The sequence below is a fragment of the Protopterus annectens genome, chromosome 11.part0 (assembly GCF_019279795.1).
Source record: "Protopterus annectens isolate FY-2018-M chromosome 11.part0, PAN1.0, whole genome shotgun sequence".
NCBI lineage: Eukaryota > Metazoa > Chordata > Ceratodontiformes > Protopteridae > Protopterus > Protopterus annectens.
In genome coordinates, this window is record NC_056745.1 from 1,163,314,125 (window position 1) to 1,163,336,789 (window position 22,665).

The 22,665-nt window shown below is 41.0% G+C and overlaps 1 protein-coding gene across 1 annotated transcript in view; it reads left to right on the forward strand.

Annotated features, from left to right (window-relative positions):
- Positions 1-756: 756 nt before the first annotated feature.
- The window catches only part of ORC5 (origin recognition complex subunit 5), a 2,154,202-nt gene continuing 2,132,293 nt past the window's right edge, over positions 757-22,665 (forward strand). The window contains exons 1-2 of the mRNA XM_044087287.1: positions 757-981; positions 5,670-5,798. Coding sequence (XP_043943222.1) covers positions 5,685-5,798 — 114 coding nt within the window. The 5' untranslated portion in view covers positions 757-981; positions 5,670-5,684. The remainder of the gene's footprint in view (positions 982-5,669; positions 5,799-22,665) is intronic.

Sequence of the window (22,665 nt, forward strand, 5' to 3'; positions counted from 1 at the left end):
CAGTATTGAGGGCGTTCACACGCGTACCAAAAACAAACAATCAAATTGCTAACGAACAGTAACAAAAAAGCTACAAACCTGCAGGGTTTAATGTTATTTTGCACGCGTGAATAGCAACTTATTAAATCCTGCAGGTTTCTAGCTTCTGTTTCCTGTTGTGTAACATTTATCCAAAGAACAGAAACGGGAAGCTATTAACATGCAGAACTGACTGTGATGGCGATCAAAACATGCATGACGACAGGGATAGTCCACTGGCCTGGAACAGCCCGTTTTCAGTAGAGGCCCGGGAAGAAAAGCTCCACAGGATCTACACAATAGTTATACAAAGTAATAAAAGTAGTAGAACAGTGAAACACACATTTCTAATCTAAGCAATGACTTACAAAAGTGAGAAAATAATGATGCATTTCACACATACAGAGATACATTATTGTCTAGCAGTTTACCAGTGGAACAAATACAAAGTTCAAGCGCAGCAAGAACGAAAAACAGCTACGATTATTCAACCAGCTACTTTTTAATGTACTCAATGCACAAAAAAAGTACATTGGAATGAACATATTTCAGCTTGCCGGAATGACGACTTAAAATAGAAAAGCGAATAATAAAAACCATACTCACCAGTTAAACACAAACAGCAGCAAAATCTAGAGAAATTTGCTCACAAAACTCATAGAGGGTGCGATGGTAAAATACAACGTCGCAATACAAGCACAGGAAAAGAAAGTTCCTCCTGTTCAACAGTCTATAGGTAGGGGGAAGGACCATGGTTTTGTGACATCACAGCGCGGGTGGGTTTTGCATTATTTTCAATAGAATGTTAAGAGAGTCATGACAATGTCACTTTAGGGGAGGGGATTTGTCTGGAAAAATGCGGGTAATCAGTTGTTGGTGTGTCGTCAGCGATTTGGAGAATGCTGCAAACTTTTCCATGGCGCGATAGAGTTGATTTTTTGAAAGTGAAACCACGATAGTACGGTAAGGTAAGGTGCTGTTCTAATTCAGAGAATTTATCGTTTAAAACGATTTCAAATGCTGAAGAAGTGTTTGCTCATATTAGGGACTGGAAAAAGGGCAGAAAATTTAAGCATTTAATAATGGAATCTGGTTGTTCTCTGGAAGTAATACAAGTTACACCAAATATACAAAATTTATGTAAACGGTGTGCATAGCAGTGCTTGTAGCTCATTGCCAATTAGTGACACTTTTAAATGAGCAGTGCTTTTGTTAAACTGTTCTTGTTTAAAAACAGAAAGATACTTTGCTGTATTAGTGAGGTAGTGAACGTAATATAAGAAAATGAGGACTGAAAGTAGGTAAACCGGAGATCTTTTACTTTTTGTGAAAGGGGACTTTGTATTTTGAGCAGAGTAAGCGAGAAACTGAAAATTGTTCTTAACAGAGGAATGCAGATAGTACTACTAATCAGAGATTGTTTATAGCAGTACAAGTGTGAATTAAAGATGCTTGTTATGTTTTTAGTTTAAACAGAAAAGAAAAGAGTTTGTATTTGCTTTGAAGTACCTGCATTTAGTTTTGTTGATATGTAATAAACTACATATTTTGTATGACTGGTGGTATTGGGTGCTTTACTGTTTGTTTTAAAGCAGGTATGTGTGTGCATAGATCTATTGAAATAAATCAACTTTAGTAAATTGACCATCAAAAAGTGGCGTATGTACTGAGGCTTGCAAAATATCATGGAAAAAAATGTTCTCCAGCCCTAGTATTATAGATGTTTCGGCTGCTTTCCTGTTAACCAAATTAAGCAGGCAGGAAAGATATTTACTGAACCACCAGTTGACCAATTTCAGTTCTCCAATATACGAGTACAGTACAGTCTCAATTATCCAAACTAATTGGGAACTAAGATAGTTCGGATATTCAAACTGTTTGGATAATAAAGCCTATAACTGAACTAAATAAAAAGGTGATATTGAAGATGCTTAACCCATGTGCAGTAGCAAGCCATGCCCAAACCCCACCTGTCACTACACCTCCCACCTTGATTGGTAGCTGCTGCACTTTTCGACTTTACGAAATACTCATAGTACTACAGATGCAAATCAAAACATTTATTGCCAAATAGACATTGTTCATAAAAAGCATTATAACAAATAAGAAATATGCACACTACAGCGGATGCCTAATCAAAACAATCACAACACTACTATGGATGCCATTTATTACCAGATGATAAAAATGGTCAAAGTTAAAACGGAAATTGAGAACACACACCCACAACCAGTAGCACCACATCAGTAACATTATGTGTGACACCAATCAAACATCAATAACATTTGTGGCAGTTCATTTTCCTTGTCAGACCAGTCATCCAGCTGCTCTAGTCCAGTTCCATCCACAGCATCGTCATGCGGGTGAGCTTCCAGGTACTGTCTGATGTGACACCTATTGTACATAAGCTGTCAAAGTCATGCCCATACTTGGATCACCACATAAATTCGTCTAAGTAACTGAGAACCATGTGTACTCTTGTTCCATTCATTGCCTCTTGCAGCGCCCACATACTTTCAATGGAGTTGATATGGGCACCTGTTTGCGGGTCCACAAAATTTCTGTTATGATTTACTGTCGTGCTGGTAGTGCATGCCTGGTATTTGGTCAATTCCATGGTACAATGCCCACTGGTCTGAAATAATGTTGGTTCCTGGCAGAACATGTCTTTTGATGATTGGCAGCAAAGTAGCATCATCACATTTCTTGACAAATGTAAAGAAGCCATTCTTCTTACTGCAGTCTTACATACCAAACACCCAGCAGTCCTGCTTAGCCAGGTTTTGGCCTCGGTTGTACTGAGTATCCACAAGAAGGCTTTCATCTATTTGGACTACAGTTTCAGGACCCCCGAACAACATGTGGTCCTGGAGTAATTGCCAACTGCAGATGTCTCTGCAGAACTGATACCAGTCCACCACTGACCATGCAGAAATACCAAGGTGGTCCACAGCCAGCAGTACAGAAGCTTTGCCAGCAACTGTAGAGGCACTTTACTTTTGGAAAAGTAAGTACCAGTCAGCAGGCCACTCTTTCTTCTGCATTTCTTTGCGCGACATTTCCATAGGCTGCCACATTTCATGCATTTCTTCTCCTCTGGCATAATCCCAACAGATTGGAGGAATTATATCACTGCCATGAGAGACAAAATTATTTCCTGGATGTATTTATTGTTGAATCTGGACATTTCAAAGTCTGTAGGCACAGTAGCAGAGAACTGAAGGAAACAGAACTACAGGCACAGTTGGCCCACTTTATATAGAAAATACAGATAATAGAATTGCTGTCATAGTTTGTGAAATGTTAGGAGAAACCTGCATGTCAATTATGTCAACTTGTCCTTAAAAATTGCAAACTGATATTTGGAGAGTGAGGTGTGAGATGCTACTTTCTTCAGAAAGTTTCAGTGCACCTTTGCTCACAGTGACCCCATGCCCTAAGGGCGATGTAACACCTTTCACCACCTGAATGTTATGTTGATGTACATTAATCGTAATAAATGTGCTTCTCAGCTGAAATAGGTCATAATGCCTCCATGCCCTGACTGCAATTTAACACCTTTCATGGCTTTTTAATGTGCATTACTCGGCCGTTATTTTCGTATACCAAAAGTAGGGTAACAAATGCTTTTGGATGTATTTTGATTCATGAATTGCTGATGTACATATTTGACATTTTAAATTCCATGTCAGTCAAGGGTGTGAATCTCCGCCCTCCGGCATGTCAATCACGGTGGTCACGCCAATTCCTGCGCGAACTTACGGGTGGGTTAACCATCTTCAATATCGCTGTTAAACTTCTAAAAATGGTTTTGATGAACATCAAACAAGAAAAATATCAAGCAAGAAAAATAAAACTAATTTACTGTAACTACAAAACAGTACAGTATATTATTGTAGTACGAGGTAAAAAAAAACACAAGCAAATATATATTCAGACTTTTATGAATTTTCCTACCTGAAGACTCTGTTCAGATAACTGGCATTTTGGATAATAAAATCTCTACTGTAATATACGTATCATGAATATATGTATGTGTACACATCGTCAGCAGTTCATTGAAATTTGGAGTTTTGAATGTTGGTAGAACCTTTTGAATACTGCTTTAGTTGTAAAATGTTGCCGTTATTTGTGGGAGGTCGCAGTACTGCTGGAAGTGGGGAAGTTTCCCTTTCCTCTTCGTTGTCCATGTTGGGGGTGTTATGTATAAGTGACAGGTTGTTGGGCGGTGCAGCAGGGCTTTCACCCCTGCAAAAATAAAATTATTTTTTTCACTTTTTTAGGACTTTGATGTAGTATTGAGTTTTTGTGGAACTGGTCTTTTTGCAGGCCTGTAGTTTACTTGTGTGTGTGTGTGTATGTATGCATGCGAATTTATATATATATATATATATATATATATATATAATGTGTGTGTGTGTGTGTGTGTGTGTGTGTGTGTGTATATATATATATATATATATATATATATATATATATATATATATTATAATTAATATGTACATACACGGGAAGAAGGAAAATACCAGCTTAGCTTAACAGCGGTCTGCCCTTCTGGAAGGGTATTATATTATAAGCCTAATGTAAAAACCTAGGAAGCTATGACTCCTTTAGTGCTGTCTTCCCCAGTTCTCATTTACGTTCTTCTGTATATTCTGTTATATATTTATGAAGCTGATTTCTTTCCAAGGACTATTGTGCTTAAATATTCAGGTTAAGTCATATGAAAGATTATGATAGCTGTAGGTTGCCAGGCTGCATTTTACAGTGTCTTTGAGCTATTGTAAGTACTGTGTGACCTTTGGGGCAGAGCATTAGAAGTCCTCTAGTCTATACATCTGCGCAGGGAGTGCCACACAGTGCTATTGTGCAGTTGCATTGATTGTATATTTTGTAGTATATTATTTCTGGAAGTCTCTTTCATGTTTTTTTTCCATTTCTTTTGAAATGCCTGTATTCATCTCTAGCCCTTTTTTATAGAATGTCAGTGTCAGTCACAGGTAAGTCCAGTAGTACTTGCACAAATGTGCTATTACAAAGGTGCTGTCGTGTGCAATACCATGAACACCTAATCATTTACCTTGGGGCTATGTTCCAGTTTTCTGGAATGCTGTTCTCAGAATTTAAATGCATTAACATATACAGTGGACTCATGATGTGTAGTCTTGTTTGCTTCTTTTAAGATGTTAAGAATTTGTGTTTGACAATAATGCGTAGGGCACGCATGATCAGTGTGTTTAAGACTGCAAATATACTTAGTGTGTTTCATCTGAAGAAAACAAGGTTAAATGTCTAACTGGAATGCTAATGCCCTGAGAAATTCTGTACTTATCCTCAGCTGCTGTTTTTGACACTTAGCAGAGGGATGCCTATTGATGTGTCATTACTGGATTTAATATTAAAATTGAAGCCTCCGTACAAAGCAAAGCTACCATGGGGAAATGGAGCACTTAGGTTTTTAAGCAGTACTTGTGGAATGGCTAGATCTTAGCATTGTCATAATTATGACCTGCACAGAAGAATAAAAAAATGCTGGAATTTCCATTCTAGCTTACTGTTTAGCAATGTGTGCCTCACATGTAATAGGGTAAATGTTTGTTTGCATTTGAACTGTATAAAGTAGCTGGGAACTTAATGAATTACACTTACAGGTGTCCGAACACTGAATGATGACATCCCTCGAGCATCCTGGGTATCCCCAAGATGGTCTCCTTCGTTTAGAAGAAAAGCTACTTTGCCGTGAATCTCAAGTTTCATTACTGTTGTCATTGTTTGGAGAGGTAAACTTTTGTACATTTATTGACTCTTTTTTGAAATGCTTTTTGGTTTACTGTGAGAGAGAGAAACTCTGTTGGTTTAGTTTAATCAAGTAAGCTGAAGTTCGAACAGCCCCTGTTAAACAGAAGGTGAAGATTACCCTTCAGCACTGTCCTAGTTGATGGGTAGTTACTAGGCTGTTGGCCCAAAAGCCATTTTAAGCTTAACCAAATGTATCAAAATTTTGTTGACATGTCAATACCTAAAGGAATGTTATGGTTATAATATAGGCTTGTACACATTGTGTGTTTACAGGCTTCCCCTGTCCATTAGGACACAAGTGCCAAACAAGGTGCACATTTATGATGTCTGGTAATGCTTGCCACATATAAACTACTGGCCTCTCATTGCGTATGTGACTGTATTCATTGTAAGGCTTCTTTCTATTTTATTTTTGTTCATAGGTAGGTACTAGGCTATTGGCCCTAGGGCCTATACAAGCCTAGCCAAAAAGGTACCCTGGATTTCGCCACCCAAGAAAATAATAATTTTCCTGTGTCCCTGTCAAGCAGAACAACAGAAGTGATCCCCCGGGTGAATTTCCTGTTATCCATCCAATCATCAAGGTTTTTCTTGAAGAGTGCTAATGAGGAGCTCTGTTTGACATAGGTAGTCTGTTCCAGAGTATGGGAAGTCTCTGGGACAGGAATCTATCCCTCCAGCATGTTCTGTTTATTGTGGTGACAATGTTTAGGTCCCTAGAGCGTGTAGCTCGGAGGGATTGGGATTTCTTTAAGTGGAGCATGTCCAATAGCTCTGGATTTGACATAGCTTTGTATGTTAGGCAGAGATTGCCTCTGAGTAGGCGATATGCAACGGAGTAAAGCTGGAGTTTTTTGAGACGGTCTGTGTAAGGCATCTGTTTGAGGCCAGTAATCTTCTTTGTGAAGTATTTTTGCGGCCTTTCCAGTTGTTGTAGATGTCTTGTGAGGTACATACCAAAAGGGGTGTTGTACTCTATAATGGGTCTAATGAGTGATGAGTAGAGGGGAACAATTACCTCTCTTTCTGGATGAGAAACCTTTTGTGATGAGGTGTGCCACGTAGAAGGATTTCCTGACCACTGTGGCGATGTGATTGTCAAAAGGAGAGACTACTGTTTCAAATGTATGACTGTTTTTTCATCATATCCGAACTAATTAAATTGTGTTTGACATTGACATTATTTTGGCAGAAGGTACGATACTTCAGTAAGGAAATTAATTTAAAAAAAAATTAAACTAACAGAAGACAAATAAAAGTTTAGGCCTTACACTGGAGTAAGTCAATTATACATATTTCTTGAAGACATTTTAAATGTGGTGTAGTTATTTTGTTTTCTGCATTACTGTTGACTGGTTTAAAAATGTCTAAGCACATTGTACTAGTTATGTTAGATATGTGGTTGTGCACTATGAATGTAGGTTGTGTGTAAAATTTAAACTTCAAGGTACCAGTGAAGTACACTAGTCAATATAATCTCAACTCCCTGAAAATTCAAGTCCTAAAGCATTTTATATTGGTCAGCTCTACTGCAAGATTGCAGTTTTGTGAGGTATACATTTTTCATCCTCCTAGCTTGTTAGGGTCTTGCTGTCCTGTATTAAATTCTGTAGATGTCAACAGCAGGGTCAGTGAGTGTGCTTGATTTTGACTTGTCCAGTTTACAGTGCTGAGTGTGTTCCCTGCGGTAGAGTGGCCTCCGAAAGACATGCGTAAATGGACATGCCTTTGTTGAAGGTTGGGTGTCGAGCTGGCAACTCTGCACTGTAAAAATCTACTGCCAATCATTAGCGGATTGGAGTTCCGCTGTGGCGACCCCTAACTGGGAAAAGCCGACACTGTGTTTGGAGGAAGCATAGGTTCTCTTAGTTTTGGTAGTCCCTGTTCAACATGGCATAGTTGCAGGTTGTGATTAATATGAGAAGTATAGCATGATTTTGTGGAATTACTGTTGAGGTCATTCATAATTTTCAAAGAACATTTCATGTACAGAAACTGCATGACCATCAGCTGCCCTATGTCATTATAATTATGCACTGCATTGTTCCAAAAAAGATTAAGCATTTTCTGAATTAGTGTCTGCCATCTCTGATATAATTCCGTTGCATAAGTTGGTTGCTTGTTGTTGTTTCCCTCTGCTGACTTTCATTACCTGTTGGTCCATCTTTTCCCATAGTCTTTGTTATGTCAGAGTTAATTATTCTGGGTTACAGAGTTTGATGTGACACGTCTAGCATTTGGTTAAAGTATGGAAGTTCAAGTCAGTTTTCTAAAGCACCAGCCAGAAAACTGTGCTGCTCTAAAGCTCTAGAAATGTGTGCCATTTCTACACCTAACCAGCTGAGCACTGTTCATTGTCCACACTGAGCAAATTGTAAACCTTTACCCTGCTTAGAAGGGAGTGATGTTCATCATTCCCAATGTTTTAAGTGGCATTTTAAGTTCTCTGCCAAGCTTTCAAAATCTGAGATTCCCCTACCTCTCCCCGTGAGAGCTGCTTGACAGAACATATCATGAGAGGGAAGCTTTCAACTGTGTTCTATTTTTTTTTTTCCACCATGCAAAGAAAAAAGTCCTGGCTCTTCACAGGATCTAGTGCTGATCTTTTCGACTTACTGCTCAGGTAAGCCCCATTTGCCGACCCCCTTTGTCTCCTTTCATTGTTGGATATATTCTTCTATTTTTATGTTTTAACATTTTATTTCTGTCAGTGTTTTTAGTAATTCTTGCGGATATTTCTGCTTGCAGCAGGGTTTATTTGGTTTCTTTCTTTGACAAATGCTTGTTTTTTTTTTTTTTTTTTACTCTGTCTCAGAAGTGCAGTGTATTTGTGTACTGTTAGACACTAGAGGCTGCCTTGTGCACTCAGAACTGAATTAAGCACACCTGTCTTTACTATTACTACTCTGTTTTATTTTCATTTTTGACAGGAAAATCTGTACTTGTATGTATGTCTCTGCTGTCTGTTTTTAACATTGAATCATAATTTTACTGTGAATGAAATTATTTGAATGTTCTGTGGAGATTTTACTCTGAACATGTATATGTTCTTGTTATACAAACACTGTCTTGCTGACATGTACTGCTACCCTTCTGGCAGTCTGGCAAAGCGAAAAGTCCCTTCACAGCCTGTCTGTGAGCATGATGGACCAGTCGCCTGGTATTACAGGGCCTGTCTTACAGATCCACAGACAGAACCCTTTGTTTTCTAATGCCGTAGTAAGATCATTCTCACTTGAAGACTGATAATTACTGTGGATTTCTCCAGCAATTGGGGGCTAAGTTCTACCCTTATTTCCACGATCATCACCAATTGCCCCTGTCCAAGAGGGACACGTGGAACCCCCAGGTTGAATTTATGGTTACCCATCCAGTTATCCAAATTGTGTTTGAAGAGGGCCAATGGCCAATGAGATGCTCTATCATGAAGTGGGAGTCCATTCCAAAGGTGTGGTAAACTCTGGGAGACAAATCTGTTCCTCCGGCAGGTTCTATTAATGTCACATACCAGGTTAAGGTCTTTAGAGTGAGTAACCCTTGTACTATTTGACTTGCAGCTATGCAGGATTTCCAGTAAAACAGAGTCAAAGATTGCCTGATGTGCAAGGCATAAATCATCTTTGAGTAGTCTGTATAAAATAGAATAAAGTGACAATGATTTCTGACAATCCACATAGGACAGATGCTGAAGATCTTGAATTTTCCTTGGAGAGACCACAAAGGTGTTCCTCACAATTGCTGCATGTGCTTGGAAAGGTACATACCAAATGGGGCATTGTACTCAATTGTTGGCCTGATGAGGGAAGAGTACAGAGATTTTATAACTACTTTTTTTCTGGATGCAATGCCCTTTGCTTATTGAGCTGAGCAATATGGAATGCCTTTCTTACCACTGTGGAGACATGGTGATCAGAGGTAAGGTTGCTGTCAACCTGTGCCCAGGCCTCTCACCACTGAGTGCATACTGATGTGGTAGTTAGCAGGAACATTGCACTTACCGAAAGGGAAAATACATTTTTTTGCATTGGGTTTAAGGCCAATCATTTGTTTGTGTAAGACCTTGTTGTAGGATGTTGACATCATTTGGATATTCTTTGACCATTCCCATTTTGCAGTCATCAGCAAACTTTGTCAGCCACAGATCCCTGTGGAATACCACTGGTTATTTAGCAAGACATCTATATAACTTTGATATCTAGCTGGGTGAGCTTGTCAATGATGCCTTTGTGGGGGATAGTGTCAAAAGCCTTGGCTTACGTCTAGGTAGGCTGTATGCACAGATTTTCCATTGTCTAGGGCCTTGGTGACTGTTTGTTTCAAAGAAGTTCACCACGTTTAAGAGACATGATCTCCCTTTGACAAATCCAAACCTGAGTAGGGCCAAATGTTTGGGATTACCTATATCTTTGTTGACAAGGTCTGTGATTCGCTCCATGGCCTTGCAGATAAGGCTAGTCAGCCTAATAGGTCTGTAGTTCCTGGTGTCACCACCTTTGTGCAAGGGGTTAACTATGGCTGTTTTATATTCATCTTGGATGAAGCCAGAGCTTAGACTATGTTTGAAAAGACTACCCAGTGGTGTTGCTAATTCTTGCTTGAGCCCATGTATGATGCAACCTGGGATGTTATCAGGTCTCATATATGCTGCGTTTATGGCCTGCTCTTTAGAGATCTAAGGTAGAGGACAGGTGGTAGGGATGTCATGGAGTATGTGTGGTGGGGGCAGTGGGGTAAAGTTTTCACTGAACCTGTTGGCTAACAGGCTAGCTATGTCCACAGGCTCAGTGTATGTGGTGTCATTAGCTACCAGTTTGGCACAAATTTGGGCCTTTCCTTTTTTATGTTATGGCTGTAACTAAAGAGCGCTTTATGATTGTCCTTAATTGAGGAAGCTAATTTGGATTCCTAGAGAACTTCCCAAGAAGTCTTATTTGGTTGTTTAAGGTAAGGAGAGAGCGTTTCCTGTTTAGGGCTCACACCCTCTTACTCTTAGACAGCGATTTCTTCCTCTTATTGTAAAGCATGTTAATGGCAGTTGTCTGCTAGGTAAGTTTGCTCTTCCTTGAGCTTGTTGTGGTCCTATTAAGTACAGCCAAGTCAGTGCGGTTATACAGGTGATGGTATAAAGCAATGGTGTAGAATTCAGCATAGTTGCCATTTCCATTGGGGGGGTGCAGTAAAGCTATTTATATCATCCCGTAAGAGGTTCTAATCTGCTTTGGTGGAGTTTTTTTAGTTTTGATAGTTAATTTGGATGAAACTGATTTATTGTCAGATCTCACTAGGGAAGACCTCACAGTGGGGGGTGCTACACTGGTCCCCCATATTGGTAAGCACCACATCCAGGATGTTGGCACCCCTTGTGGGGGTTTTTAAACAGCTGGTCCAGTGCATTGGATTTAAGGAAGTCGAGGAACCTTTTGGGCAAGTGAGTTTCAGCACAAGTAATTTACCCAGTCAAAGGATGGGTAGTTAAAGTTACCCAAAACAAGGGTGCTCAGCTTCATCTTGATAGACTCCAGTAGATCCAAATAGGCAGAGTTGGTGTCCTGATTCATGGAGGGGGGGGGGTCCTGTAGCTGGCGATGACTTGAATAGGTGTCCTACCAACAGTTAATTGCACCTGAAGCATCTCCAGGAAATTCTACTGTTTAACCGATCTGGAAGTGTATTTATCTTTAATGAATATCAATACACCGCCTCGTTTAGTTTTCATGCCTTCAGTTTGTGGTCTGAACATGTGGAAGAAGGTGTAGCCCGGTATGGGTTGGGGAGCTCTCCACAGTCTTGAACCAGGTCTCGGTGACTGCATACATTATCTAAATCTTCCAAGGTGAGGACTGCTTCCAGTGAGTGCAGTTTCATGTTAAGACATGTTGTTTTTAGATGGAGTTTTTACGTGTGGGAATTTTGTCCTTGAGGCAGTGCCTAAAAAGCCACTATGGTGGTGGCAAGAACCTTAGCCAGTAGCTAAAATCCCAGGGGTGACAGATGAAGACCATCTCTGGCAAAGCATCGAGGTCTGTCTGTCTTGTCATCCCGGGCTGACAGATACTGTATTCCCTTAGAATGACACCAGATACTAAGCCAATTATTGAAGTCAGTCATTTTCTGTTTGTATTGAGGCATCTGTCTAGGTGAAGGTAAAATGCTGCTTAATGCTAGGGACATACCTGCTTGAGGCACAAAGTCCGAGAGCTCAGTCATATCTCTCTTCATGTGGTCCAGAGAGGTACATCTCAAGTCATTCACACCAGAGTGGACTATGACGGAGTCATAACAGTACCTGTTTTTGAGAGACTTGAGTGCATGTGTGATATGATGGATCCTGCACTTGACATACAGCTGACTGTGACCTTCTCCTTATCTAGCCCGGTGAGAGGGACATCTGTGTATCTCACGATGGAATCGCCTATTACTAATATGTTTTTGTTTTTTGCTTTAAGGGCTTGACAGATGAGACTAGTGTGAGAGCTACTATGTGTGTTGTGTTCTGCAGAGGAGGTTTTATGTGTAGCGTACTTGTGTTTTGTATTTAGGAGGTCTCTGGTATTTAGGTATGTTTCTGGAGAGAACCTCTGTATATGCTCTGTATATGTAGGTATGTGTGATATGGATTTGGGTGGAGTAAGAGGCAAGGTGGTCATGCTGGCAATCCACTCGTCATATGTACTGACTGGTTCATAGGTTGGTTCATAGGTAGGTACTAGGCTATCTGCCTGAGGGCATTTATAAGCCTAGCAAGAGTGTGTCAGCTTTCGCCACCCCATTGATTAATTAACTGAGCCTCTGTCAAGCAGAGCCAATGAAGTGATCCCAGGGGTGTACTTTCTGTTACCCATCCACTCGTCAAGGCTTCTCTTGAAGAGTGTTAGTGAGGGGCTCTGCCGATTGTAGTTAGGAATTTTGTTCCAAAGCATGGGGAGTCTCTGTGACAGGAATCTATCCCTCCAGCATGTTCTATTTATTGTTGTGGCGAGGTTTAGCTCACTAAAGCACATGGCTCGCAGTGACTTGGATTTCTTTAGTTGGAGCATGTCCATCAATTCTGAGTTGGACATGGCTTTGTAAGTCAGGCAGAGATCACCTCTGAGTAAGCGATATGCCACTGAGTACATCCGGAGTTTTCATTCTGGCTGCATAGGACATATGTTTGAGGCCAGTAATCCTCTTGGTGGGGTGCTTTTGTGGTCTTTCAAGCTGTTTGAAGTGTCTTGTAAGGTACATCCGAAATGGGGCATTGTACTCTATGATGGGTCTGATGAGTGACGAGTAGAGGGGCACTATAACCTCTTTATTTCTAGATGCGAACCCCTTAGTAATTAGATGGGCCACATAGAAGGATTTTCTAACTACTTTGGCAATATGATTGTCAAAGGAGAGATTACTATCTACCTGGGTTCCCAGATCTCTTATTACCTCTTCTGTATTAAGGGGGCTGCCGCCTATGTGGTAATTTGTGGGCGTTTCGTTTTTCCCAAACGGGATGACTATGCATTTTTCGGCATTTAGCTTGAGGCCATGACTTTGACACCAGGTGTCTGTCTCAGTAAGGCCTTTTTGGAGGATGTCCGTGTCAGCCGGAGAGTCAGTTATGGCTCCCAGTTTGCAGTCATCAGCGAAGTTGGTTAGCCATAGTCCTCCTGTGTTTGCCTGTACTTCTGAGAAATATATGTTGAACAGTAGGGCTCCCAGAACTGAGCCTTGCGGGACACCACTTATGACTGGTTTAGAGTCTGACTTGGAGCCCGCTATTCTTACCGTGTGAGTTCTGTCTGTAAGCCAGTTGGCAACCCATCTTGTGACGTAGGGGTTTATGTTCAGGCTGGTGAGTTTTTCTATAATACCCGAGTGAGGAATGGTGTCGAACGCCTTGGCGAGATCAAGGTGGGCTGTGTGAACCACCTTTCCCTCGTCTATGGCCTTTGTAACTGTCTCGAAGAAGTCAACCAGGTTTAGTAGGCATGATCTGCCCTTAACAAAGCCAAACTGGGTCGGGTCAAGTGTTTGGAGGTTCCCAATGTCTTTGTTAATGAGTTCCATGATGATGCGCTCCATAGCCTTGCAGACAAGGCTAGTCAAGCTCATGGGGCGATAGTTACCGGGGTCAGTTGTGGCGCCTCCTTTTTGGAGCGGAATAACCATTGCTGTGTGCCATTCTATGGGCACATAGCCTGTGGAGAGGCTGAGGTTGAACAACGTGTTTAGGTGGGCAGTTGGTTCATTCTGTAGTTTGTGCAAGACACACACAGCCTGGGACACCATCTGGCCCCATTGATGCTGTGTTTTTGACTTTTGAAACGGCTGTTTTCACCTGTGCTTCTGTGATTTCCGGGACACTACACTTTTCCGGTATTGTGGGCCCTTTTGAAGGTGAGAGGGAGGTGAAGTTTCACTGAATCTGTCTGCCAGTATGTTGGCAGTATCACTAGGTTCAGTATATTTTGTGCTATTTTGCACTACCTCAGCATATCTGCAAGTTGCCACTTAGCCTTCTATGTGGTTATCTTTCGAATCCTTGGCTATTTTTCTTTTGAGTTAGCCTTGGATGATTTTATGAGGGACCTTAGTTTCTTGCTAATACTGATCAGGAATGTCTTTCCTTCTTGGGATTTGCTTTTTTTCTGAACTAGTTTCCTCCCTTTGTTGTATAAACTGTTTATGGCAGGGGTCCACCAGACTGGTTTCCTTCTCTTAGGGGAGTGAGTCTTGGTTTTGCTAGGGATGGCACGATCCATGCATCCTTGTAGGTGTTCATAGAGTGCAATTGTAAAGGATTCTGCATCTTGGGCTGTGTTATCCTTTAGCGTGGGGGCTATGAAACTTACCACCTCTGCCTTAAGTAAGGCGAAGTTTGCTTTAGAAAAGTTTTTCACTGTGGTTTCCTTGGTTGGGGTGGTGGTGGGGTGTGGACATCCAGGGTGATTAGTTTATGGTCTGATCTAACCAGTGTTGGGTTGACCTCCGGTACGGAGCACCTGTCTCCCATGTTGGTGATGACCAGGTCCAATATGTTGTGGCCTCTGGTAGGGGGAGTTTACCAGCTGATCCAGGGCATTTTGAGTTGATAAATACCAGGAAGCGCTGAGCCTGGGAGTTTGTACTCGAGTAGTTTTCCCAGTTAATGGTAGGGAAATTGAAATCTCCCAAGATCAGGGTGTTCGGTAGTACCTTCATGTTTTCCAGTGTCTCCAGAAAGGCGGAGTGGTGGTCCTGGGTCATGGAGGGTGATCTGTAGCAGGCCACAATTTGCATTGCAGATTTGCCCAATGTTAGTTGCACATGGGTGATCTGAGGTATCATGCTGAGCTGCTAACCTAGAGGTGCGAGTATCCTTGATGAATATGGATACACCCCCCCACCTTTTGTGTTTCGGTCTGTGTTCTGTGGCCGAAATGTGTGGTATGAGTTGTAGCCCAGTAGTGCTGGAGTGCTCTCTGGAGCCTTGGACCAGTTACTGCACAGATGTCAACGTTCTCCATACTTAGGAGTGCTTCGAGCGCATGCATTTTGAGATTTAAGCTCCTGGCGTTGAGTATCATAACCCTCAATTTTACTTGTGCTGTTTACGGAGGTGGTTTTGAATTTTGAGCCTTGCCTAAAAAATGCACAAGGGGCAGCAAGAGCCTTGGCCAGTATTCGAAAGCTAAGGGGTGACAGGTGCAAGCTGTGTCTTGTGAAGCAACGTGGCTTGTCGAGCATGTCATCCCAGGCTGACAGACACAGGATCCCCTTTGAATGACACCAGAATCTTAGCCAATTGTTGAAATTGATCATTTTTTCTTTATACTGAGGTATCATTCTTGGTGAGGGCAGGATACTACTCAGGGTCAGGGTCATACCCACCTGGACTACATGATCAGAGACCTCTTCCATGTCTCTTCATGTAGTCCAGGGAGGTACGGCTCAGGTCATTCACACCAATGGTGCGCGAGAGAGCAAGTGTTCAAGGTTGTTTATTATAGTTGCATCTCCCACATGATGAGTTTGTGTGGACTAGGAGTAGAGGGTTGTCGGTGAACATGAGGCAGTTGCTACATTGCCTCAGGATGCCCATGTTGAGCAAGCTGACTGGAGAATCAGTGGGAAATTGTCCATCCATAGTGTTAGGTAAATTTTATATGGTCAGGAAAGGAGCTCGCACTTTGGAATGGCTAGTGTATGAGAGGTGTGTTGGTACCTCTGAGTTTTGGCTTAGTGTTCCACTTGACAGTAGAACAGGGCTGCGGAAAACCTCTGTAGGACCTCAAGCAAAGTGCTAAGGGAAAATTTAATAAGCAAAATGTTTGTGTCTATAATTGCCAGTGGTAACTACCACTATGCTACAGCGGGCGATGGTATGCTACGTGCAAACACGTGCAAATACAGGCTTAAAACCAGTAATGACCCTTTTAACTCCAACTAGCCAATAAGGATGCTGTCTAAACTCTAGTCTAGTCACCCTCGATTAGATGTGTCTAATACAGTACTCTCTTCCCAGAAGGGCCCTGTCCAACAAAGATGGCTTGAATTTGATGCTTAGAAGTTACAAAACAGACCCAGAAACAGCAAAGCTGGAACTGGGCTATGCTACAGCTGAACTAGTATGGTTTACAGTAAAATATGGTCAAAAAAAAAATCAGTTCAGACAATTGAAACAGACAGTAGATTTCAAATACAATTAAGAGTGTTATACATGAGCAAAAACAGGCACTTTGTTTGGAGCAACGAATGCCTCGGCTCTTTCAGTATCTCCTTGAAGAGCTGGTAAGTTTTTAAATAAAGCAGCAGTTCAGTAGAATACTCTCCTCAATTTAATCAGGCTACTGACAAGGAGTAATAAATGTGGCAGAATAAATGTAGATGAACAGTAGATTTTTACATGCTGGCTTGCCGGGCCTACCGCACTTCCTTCAATGAAGGAACGCCCATTCACGCATGGTGACACACACAAGACGCTCTAACTGAGAATCAAATGGGCAACGTCTAACTGTGAGGCGACAACGCTACCGCAGCACCACCACCGCAGTAGATGAACACTTTTAAGTGCAAGTAGCAAAATAAAGTAGGAAGAGGCACAAATACAGCAGCAGCAGCTGAATAGGTTTTTTTTTTTTTTTTAGTAGACCGGGCGGAAACAGAAAATCATTCAGGGTTAAGAAGCTAGGGATGGGCCTTTGACCTCACTGTATTCAGTAGAATGAGCTGGTGCTGGGGACTGGGAGGTGTCGCCAATATCAAATTTATAGTAGAGGCGGGCAACTCAAAAGTCACTGAACTTTAAGACCGTAACAGTTACACAGGTGGATGGGAAAAGCAAAAAGGAAACTGAGATAAGAACAGAGGTAAGGATTCGGTTCACTAAGCCTAAAATACAGTTGTACACTTTAAACAGATATGCAGCAAACATCGTTTTAGTTAATCAGAAGTGCAGAAAACAGTTGAAAATAAGTACTTTGGTCACAAACAACTCTAGATTATCAGGCCCTGAACCTAGTCTAGGCTAGTGTTTTTTCAAGTGCCGCAACAAGTAAAATGAACAGAACAAACTGATGAACAGTAATTACAGTTGTAAGAAGAATTCAATTAGCAGACTCCTTTTTTTTTTTTTTTTTTTTTTTTTTTTTCCTGATTCGGAAGTTGTATATGCTTAGGGTTTTACTTTGCTTGCAGTATAAAGCTTATACAGTTTCTTTTAAATGAATCCTTGGTTTCTGTGGGTTTTTAATCTTTGTAATGTGTTTTATGGCTGTGTGTGAGACTTTGTGTTTCTGTATTAAGGCCATTTTAAGATGGTTCCTCTCTCTCTACCTCATTCTTCCAGAGATACCAGTTAATCTAGTCTCTTATTTGCATGGCTTTTAAAAGCTTCAATGAAAGTTTTGATGGCAGACATGAATATTTTGCAGTTTTGTTTTTTGGGAGGTTATGATTACTTAAGATTATTTTTCAGGTTTACAGCATTTTAAACTTAAACTTTTTTTTTCAATAAAATTATGTTAAACATTTCTGATAGGAATATTTAATAAGTTTATGCTTAATGTCTTGTCTAAGGCTGTTTTACAATGTTTTTAATCATTTGGGGCTGAAATTAGCTTTTTTTTTGTTTTTATTAAAATCGGGGGACTTTTGTGACCTGTATTTTGTGCTTTGAAATGTGCATTTGAAACTACTGCCTTTTTACTCTTTTATGCAGTGTTCAAAATAGTATCCATGCAGAATATACTTCAAATTGCTTTTTAGTGGGACATGTTATTTTTTACTGGGCTGATAGTGCAGCCATTCTTTGGTGTTGCTTTGGCTATTTTTTGTCCCTGACGTGATGAACTCTGATATGCTGTACTCATAGCTTTCTTATAGGTTTATGTACCAGTGTTCAGGCCCAAAGGTTGTCTTAAGAACACTGCTTCAGTAAACTCATCATGGTAGACATTGTCACCAATCCAGAAATCAAATGTTTTTAAAACTGTGTAGATTCAAAGCTAATCTTATCCCTTTAGGTATTCAGTTCCATATCCTTGGAATAGGTTGAATAAAAAATTTACTACTTACTACTATTTTTCTTGAATTTATTAAAAAAAATTAATTCATATCTATAACCCCTTATGTTAGATGAAAAAATATTAACTGTTAACGTTTTGCATATCATTGTGAAATTGTGAAATAGTTTGTATGCTGAAATTGCTTTGCCCCTAAAGTATCTGTAATGCAGAGAGTAGAAGTTCAACTTCTTGCATCTGAATGTATACTCCCAGGTGATGAACTGATGGAATGCGAAGTGTCTATGGACAGCTTCAAGTAAATTTAAGGTGTTTTTACTTGTATATACAGAACTTAGTACATTCCAAAACAGGTTGAATATAAGTTGTATAAAGCTGTGTTACTGTCTTGATGAAAATACCCTTAACATCCTTCCAACCAAACATGACAAGAAAATGTGAAGTAAGATTAAATAAGAATTCCCAAATCCTTATAAGTGGATGTATTTTTGTAGTATTGCATCTTCTAGTTGAAAAATTGCTGGTGGTGCCAGTTTATCAAAATACATTTATTTGGGCTGAAATTCAAGTTGACGTCCTTCGCCCAAGAAGAAAATTACTGTAGAAGCTGAAATATTTGTGATGTATCCCCATTACTTTTAATTTTATAGTCGTCAACGTATGCTGCATGCCAGTTATAAAGGTGTAAGAGGCTGGTTGATAATACTGGATTTCTTGCAACTAAACTGTCTGACTCGGATCAGTAGCTGTAAATACAGAATTTCATTTATCCCCCTTTAGACTTCTTTGAACACATACTGGATCAGATTCCTGTGTTGGGTATATGTTCTGTTGGACAGAGCATCTCCCTTTTGTGTCTCTGGCACCTGATGATCAAGCAAAGCTTAGTTGATGCCCTCCTCGGGCATTCTTCTCTCTCTCTCTCCCTCATTGTCTCGGTCTCTGGAGTGGTGTAGCAGGTTTGACTGCTTGCCATTAAAGATTTTCTTGTTGGTTACAGCAAATAGGAATGACATCCACTGGGACTTTTGTCTTTGTATCATGCGGTATGCTGTTAAGAGCAGATGCCAAGCATTGGCGGATTCAGGAGTTGGTGTTTACCAGACGGACACAATGAACTGAATCTCGTCTTTGCTTTCTTTTAGAGATTCCTGTGACTTCGGCTCCTTTCTTGGGTGTGATTCTGTCCAAGTTTTGCTTTGTTTTTTCTGGCATACATTCAGTTCTGAAGTCCGAGGAGAAAGGCAGTCGTTTTTGGATCGGTTGTCGTATCCTTAGGGAAATTTAAACTGTTGTAAAGGGTTTTTTTAATGTTTCTGTCAACCTCTAAATTTGTAAGAGCAGTATTAATGGTTGTCCAATTTTCTTGATCTGCGAAGTTGGAAGGTGCAATTAAGGATGATCTGGATTTTGGCTTTCTCAGTTTTGCAATGCCCTTGTTTAACGCAGAGGACTAAGGTGCAGAGTTCAGATCCTTCACCTGTGCTCATTTAGGCTCCTTTCTGATGTTTCTTTCAGGGCTTGACTCCCCGTAAAAGAAGGAAACCTTCAGTAATGCAGAGCATCTCTGATTCCTACCCCCTCGGATCTGATGTTGCTAGACTTGCATTCAGATCCACAGTACTTCTGAGATCTGAAAGGCTTGGTTCACTGGAGAAGGTTTTGCTAGCCTACCAATCTTCATGGATCCAATGTCTTCGGATCTGGCTGTTTGCTTGTGCTGCTGCAGGACAACCTCCTTGGATCTGACATTTGTACAAATCCTTCAGATCAGATTACTCCTAACATCAGATCCGATCACTCTGACCATTCTCTTTGTCTTTCTGATCCTGAAACTTGGATCTGATAAATGTCAGGTGCCTTAAGGAGAGCTGGACAGTTCTCTGATCCAGCTGTTGCAGATCCGTAACTATTTCCAGTGTGGAGCCGACCAAGCTAAATCGCAATCTAATGGGTGTCAGTCCATCCCGACTGGAATTTAAGCTGGCATTTTTTTCAGCTTAATTCACCCTTTATTGGATCCAGGGTGCTGTTATCCGACCTGTTACAGTTAGTTGTAAGTCTAACATTTAAGCTATCATGTCAGTATATTTAAAAGAAAAAAGAGGGGGGGGGGCATTTCTTTTCTGCCTTTTCACTTTCAGATCTGATCTGCTCAGGTATTTCCCTTAGTCAGATCTGCACCCATGGCTTGTCCCACAGGAGAGCTGGGCTGCCCCCAGATCCAACACTTTAGGATCCGGAGCTACAGAGCAGTTGCGTGTTTCTTTGAATCAAGACCACTCCCTCAGATCTGACTGTATCACTACTTCGTTGATATCGATTGTCACTTTTTTAGGTGGTTTTGGCATTGATCCTGTCTTTCTGGCCAATACCTCTCCATGGCTACAAGATAAATATAAGATTCATGCAGACCAATGCTCAATCCTCAAAAGTAATAAATACAGTACTGGGCTACAGCTAACCCTTTGTGTATACTCTCTCTCCTGCCTTTCCTACTTGACCAACGGAGTCTCTGGGGAAGTGAGACGGTGTGTTTGGCTTCTCAGAGTCTGACCTACTTGGACTTCTCACGTAGATGTGCCCACTGAATCTGCTCGTCTTTTTTTAGGATGTGGGCATTCCTAGGGGGTAGATATTGTTGCTTGAGCCCCAGAAGCAGAGGTACTCTGCAGAACCAGGGATTCAGAGAGCTTTCTCTGATGGACCTTATCAGCCCTCCTGAAGTGCTGTCCGACCATGGAGGCAGTTGGAGACTTTTTTTTTTCTCGTGGGACCTGGACATCTGGACCAGTTTAACACAAAATGCCTGTGTGATAAACATAATATCCAGAGGTTAATACTTTTCTCTTTTTTCCATTTTTGGATCTAAACAATCTATGTAAAGAAGTCGAAGCTCCGGATGGTCTCGGTTCAGTCCACCCTCCACTTCTGCGCAAGAATGACTGGATGTACTGTATATATTTTTGCGGACACATACTATTGCATCATATTAAACGGGTGCTTCAGAAGACATCTGCACTTCCAGCTAATCACTATCAGTTCAGAGCTCTGCCCTTTAGACTCACCACAGCCCCCAGGATGTTGTTCCATATGCATGGCAGTAGTGGCTGCTCACCCGAGGCTCAAAGGATTTCAGGCGTTTCCATATCTGAAGGACTGGCCTCTTACCGCTCCAACCAGGTATCAACTGTTACAAAACTCTCTAGATCCCTGGACATTACTATAAATCTGCCAAAATTGAATGTCTCCTTTTACAGAATTTTGAATTCATAAGCTCTCACTTGAATACCACAAACCAAATAGCACCTTTTGAGCTTTACTGCATCACATCATTAAGAAATCAAGTGTGGGACTTGCTGTGACTTCTGCTTTCCTCCAGCAAGACAAATTCTGCAAGCTTGTGTTTCTGTTCCTTTTCCACCTCTATCTGTTCCTATAAAACCAATTTGCAAACATCTTCACTGGTGGATCTAGTCAGACGACCTGTTCCTAGGCATGCTATTTCTTCTGCCTCCCCTCCAAAAGGCACACCGGCCATGGATGCTTCCCATCTGAAGTGGAAGGGGGAGGGCATTCCAAGTGGAAGATGGTTCAAAGCACTTGGTCATCCCTTGAGACCAGGTTGCATACCAGTGTCCTGGAGATGAGCTGTCCTACTTATGTTGCAAGCCTTTCAGGGTGTTCTCCCTATGGGGATGGTTGCAATCCACACCGACAATATGTCAGTAACTTAGTACATCAGCAAACAAGGAGGAACCCATTCTTACCCCTTGCGCACAGAGGCTATGAGGATTTGGGAATGGGCAGTTTTTTTCAAAACTGCTTTTTGATTGCAACACAGTGAAGAAATCCAGCTCTCTGGCAGACTGACTCAGTAGGTCTAGTGTGATTCCTCATGAGTGTGTAAAATATCCAACATAACATTAGAGTATTCAGAGGCATCATGCAAAACAGTGCCACCCCTTGTCTGGTTTCATAATAATATGCACAGTTCCATTGATTGTCAAAAAGTATTTTTTCTTTTTTAGTAAGATTAATCATACCCTGCCTATTATGGTAACGTGTTGTAAATTTCTTCCATGACTGCTTTTTCAAAAAATATGAATGTTTGGGTGTAAAGGGAGGTTGAACACAGTTTCTTAAAATTCACACACTCCACCACCTTATTGCAGACTTCTTCATTCTTTTTGTCATGAAAAAAGACAAAAAGCTTCACCTGGATTCAATAATGCCTATACTAAGTGTACACTGTTCTGAGAGAACAGACAACACAGACATAATGCATACCTTCTTCCTCCTAACTTAGTTTTCCTACTGATATTTTTGCAGCTTTACATATTGACAGGGATTTATAAGATTACCACGA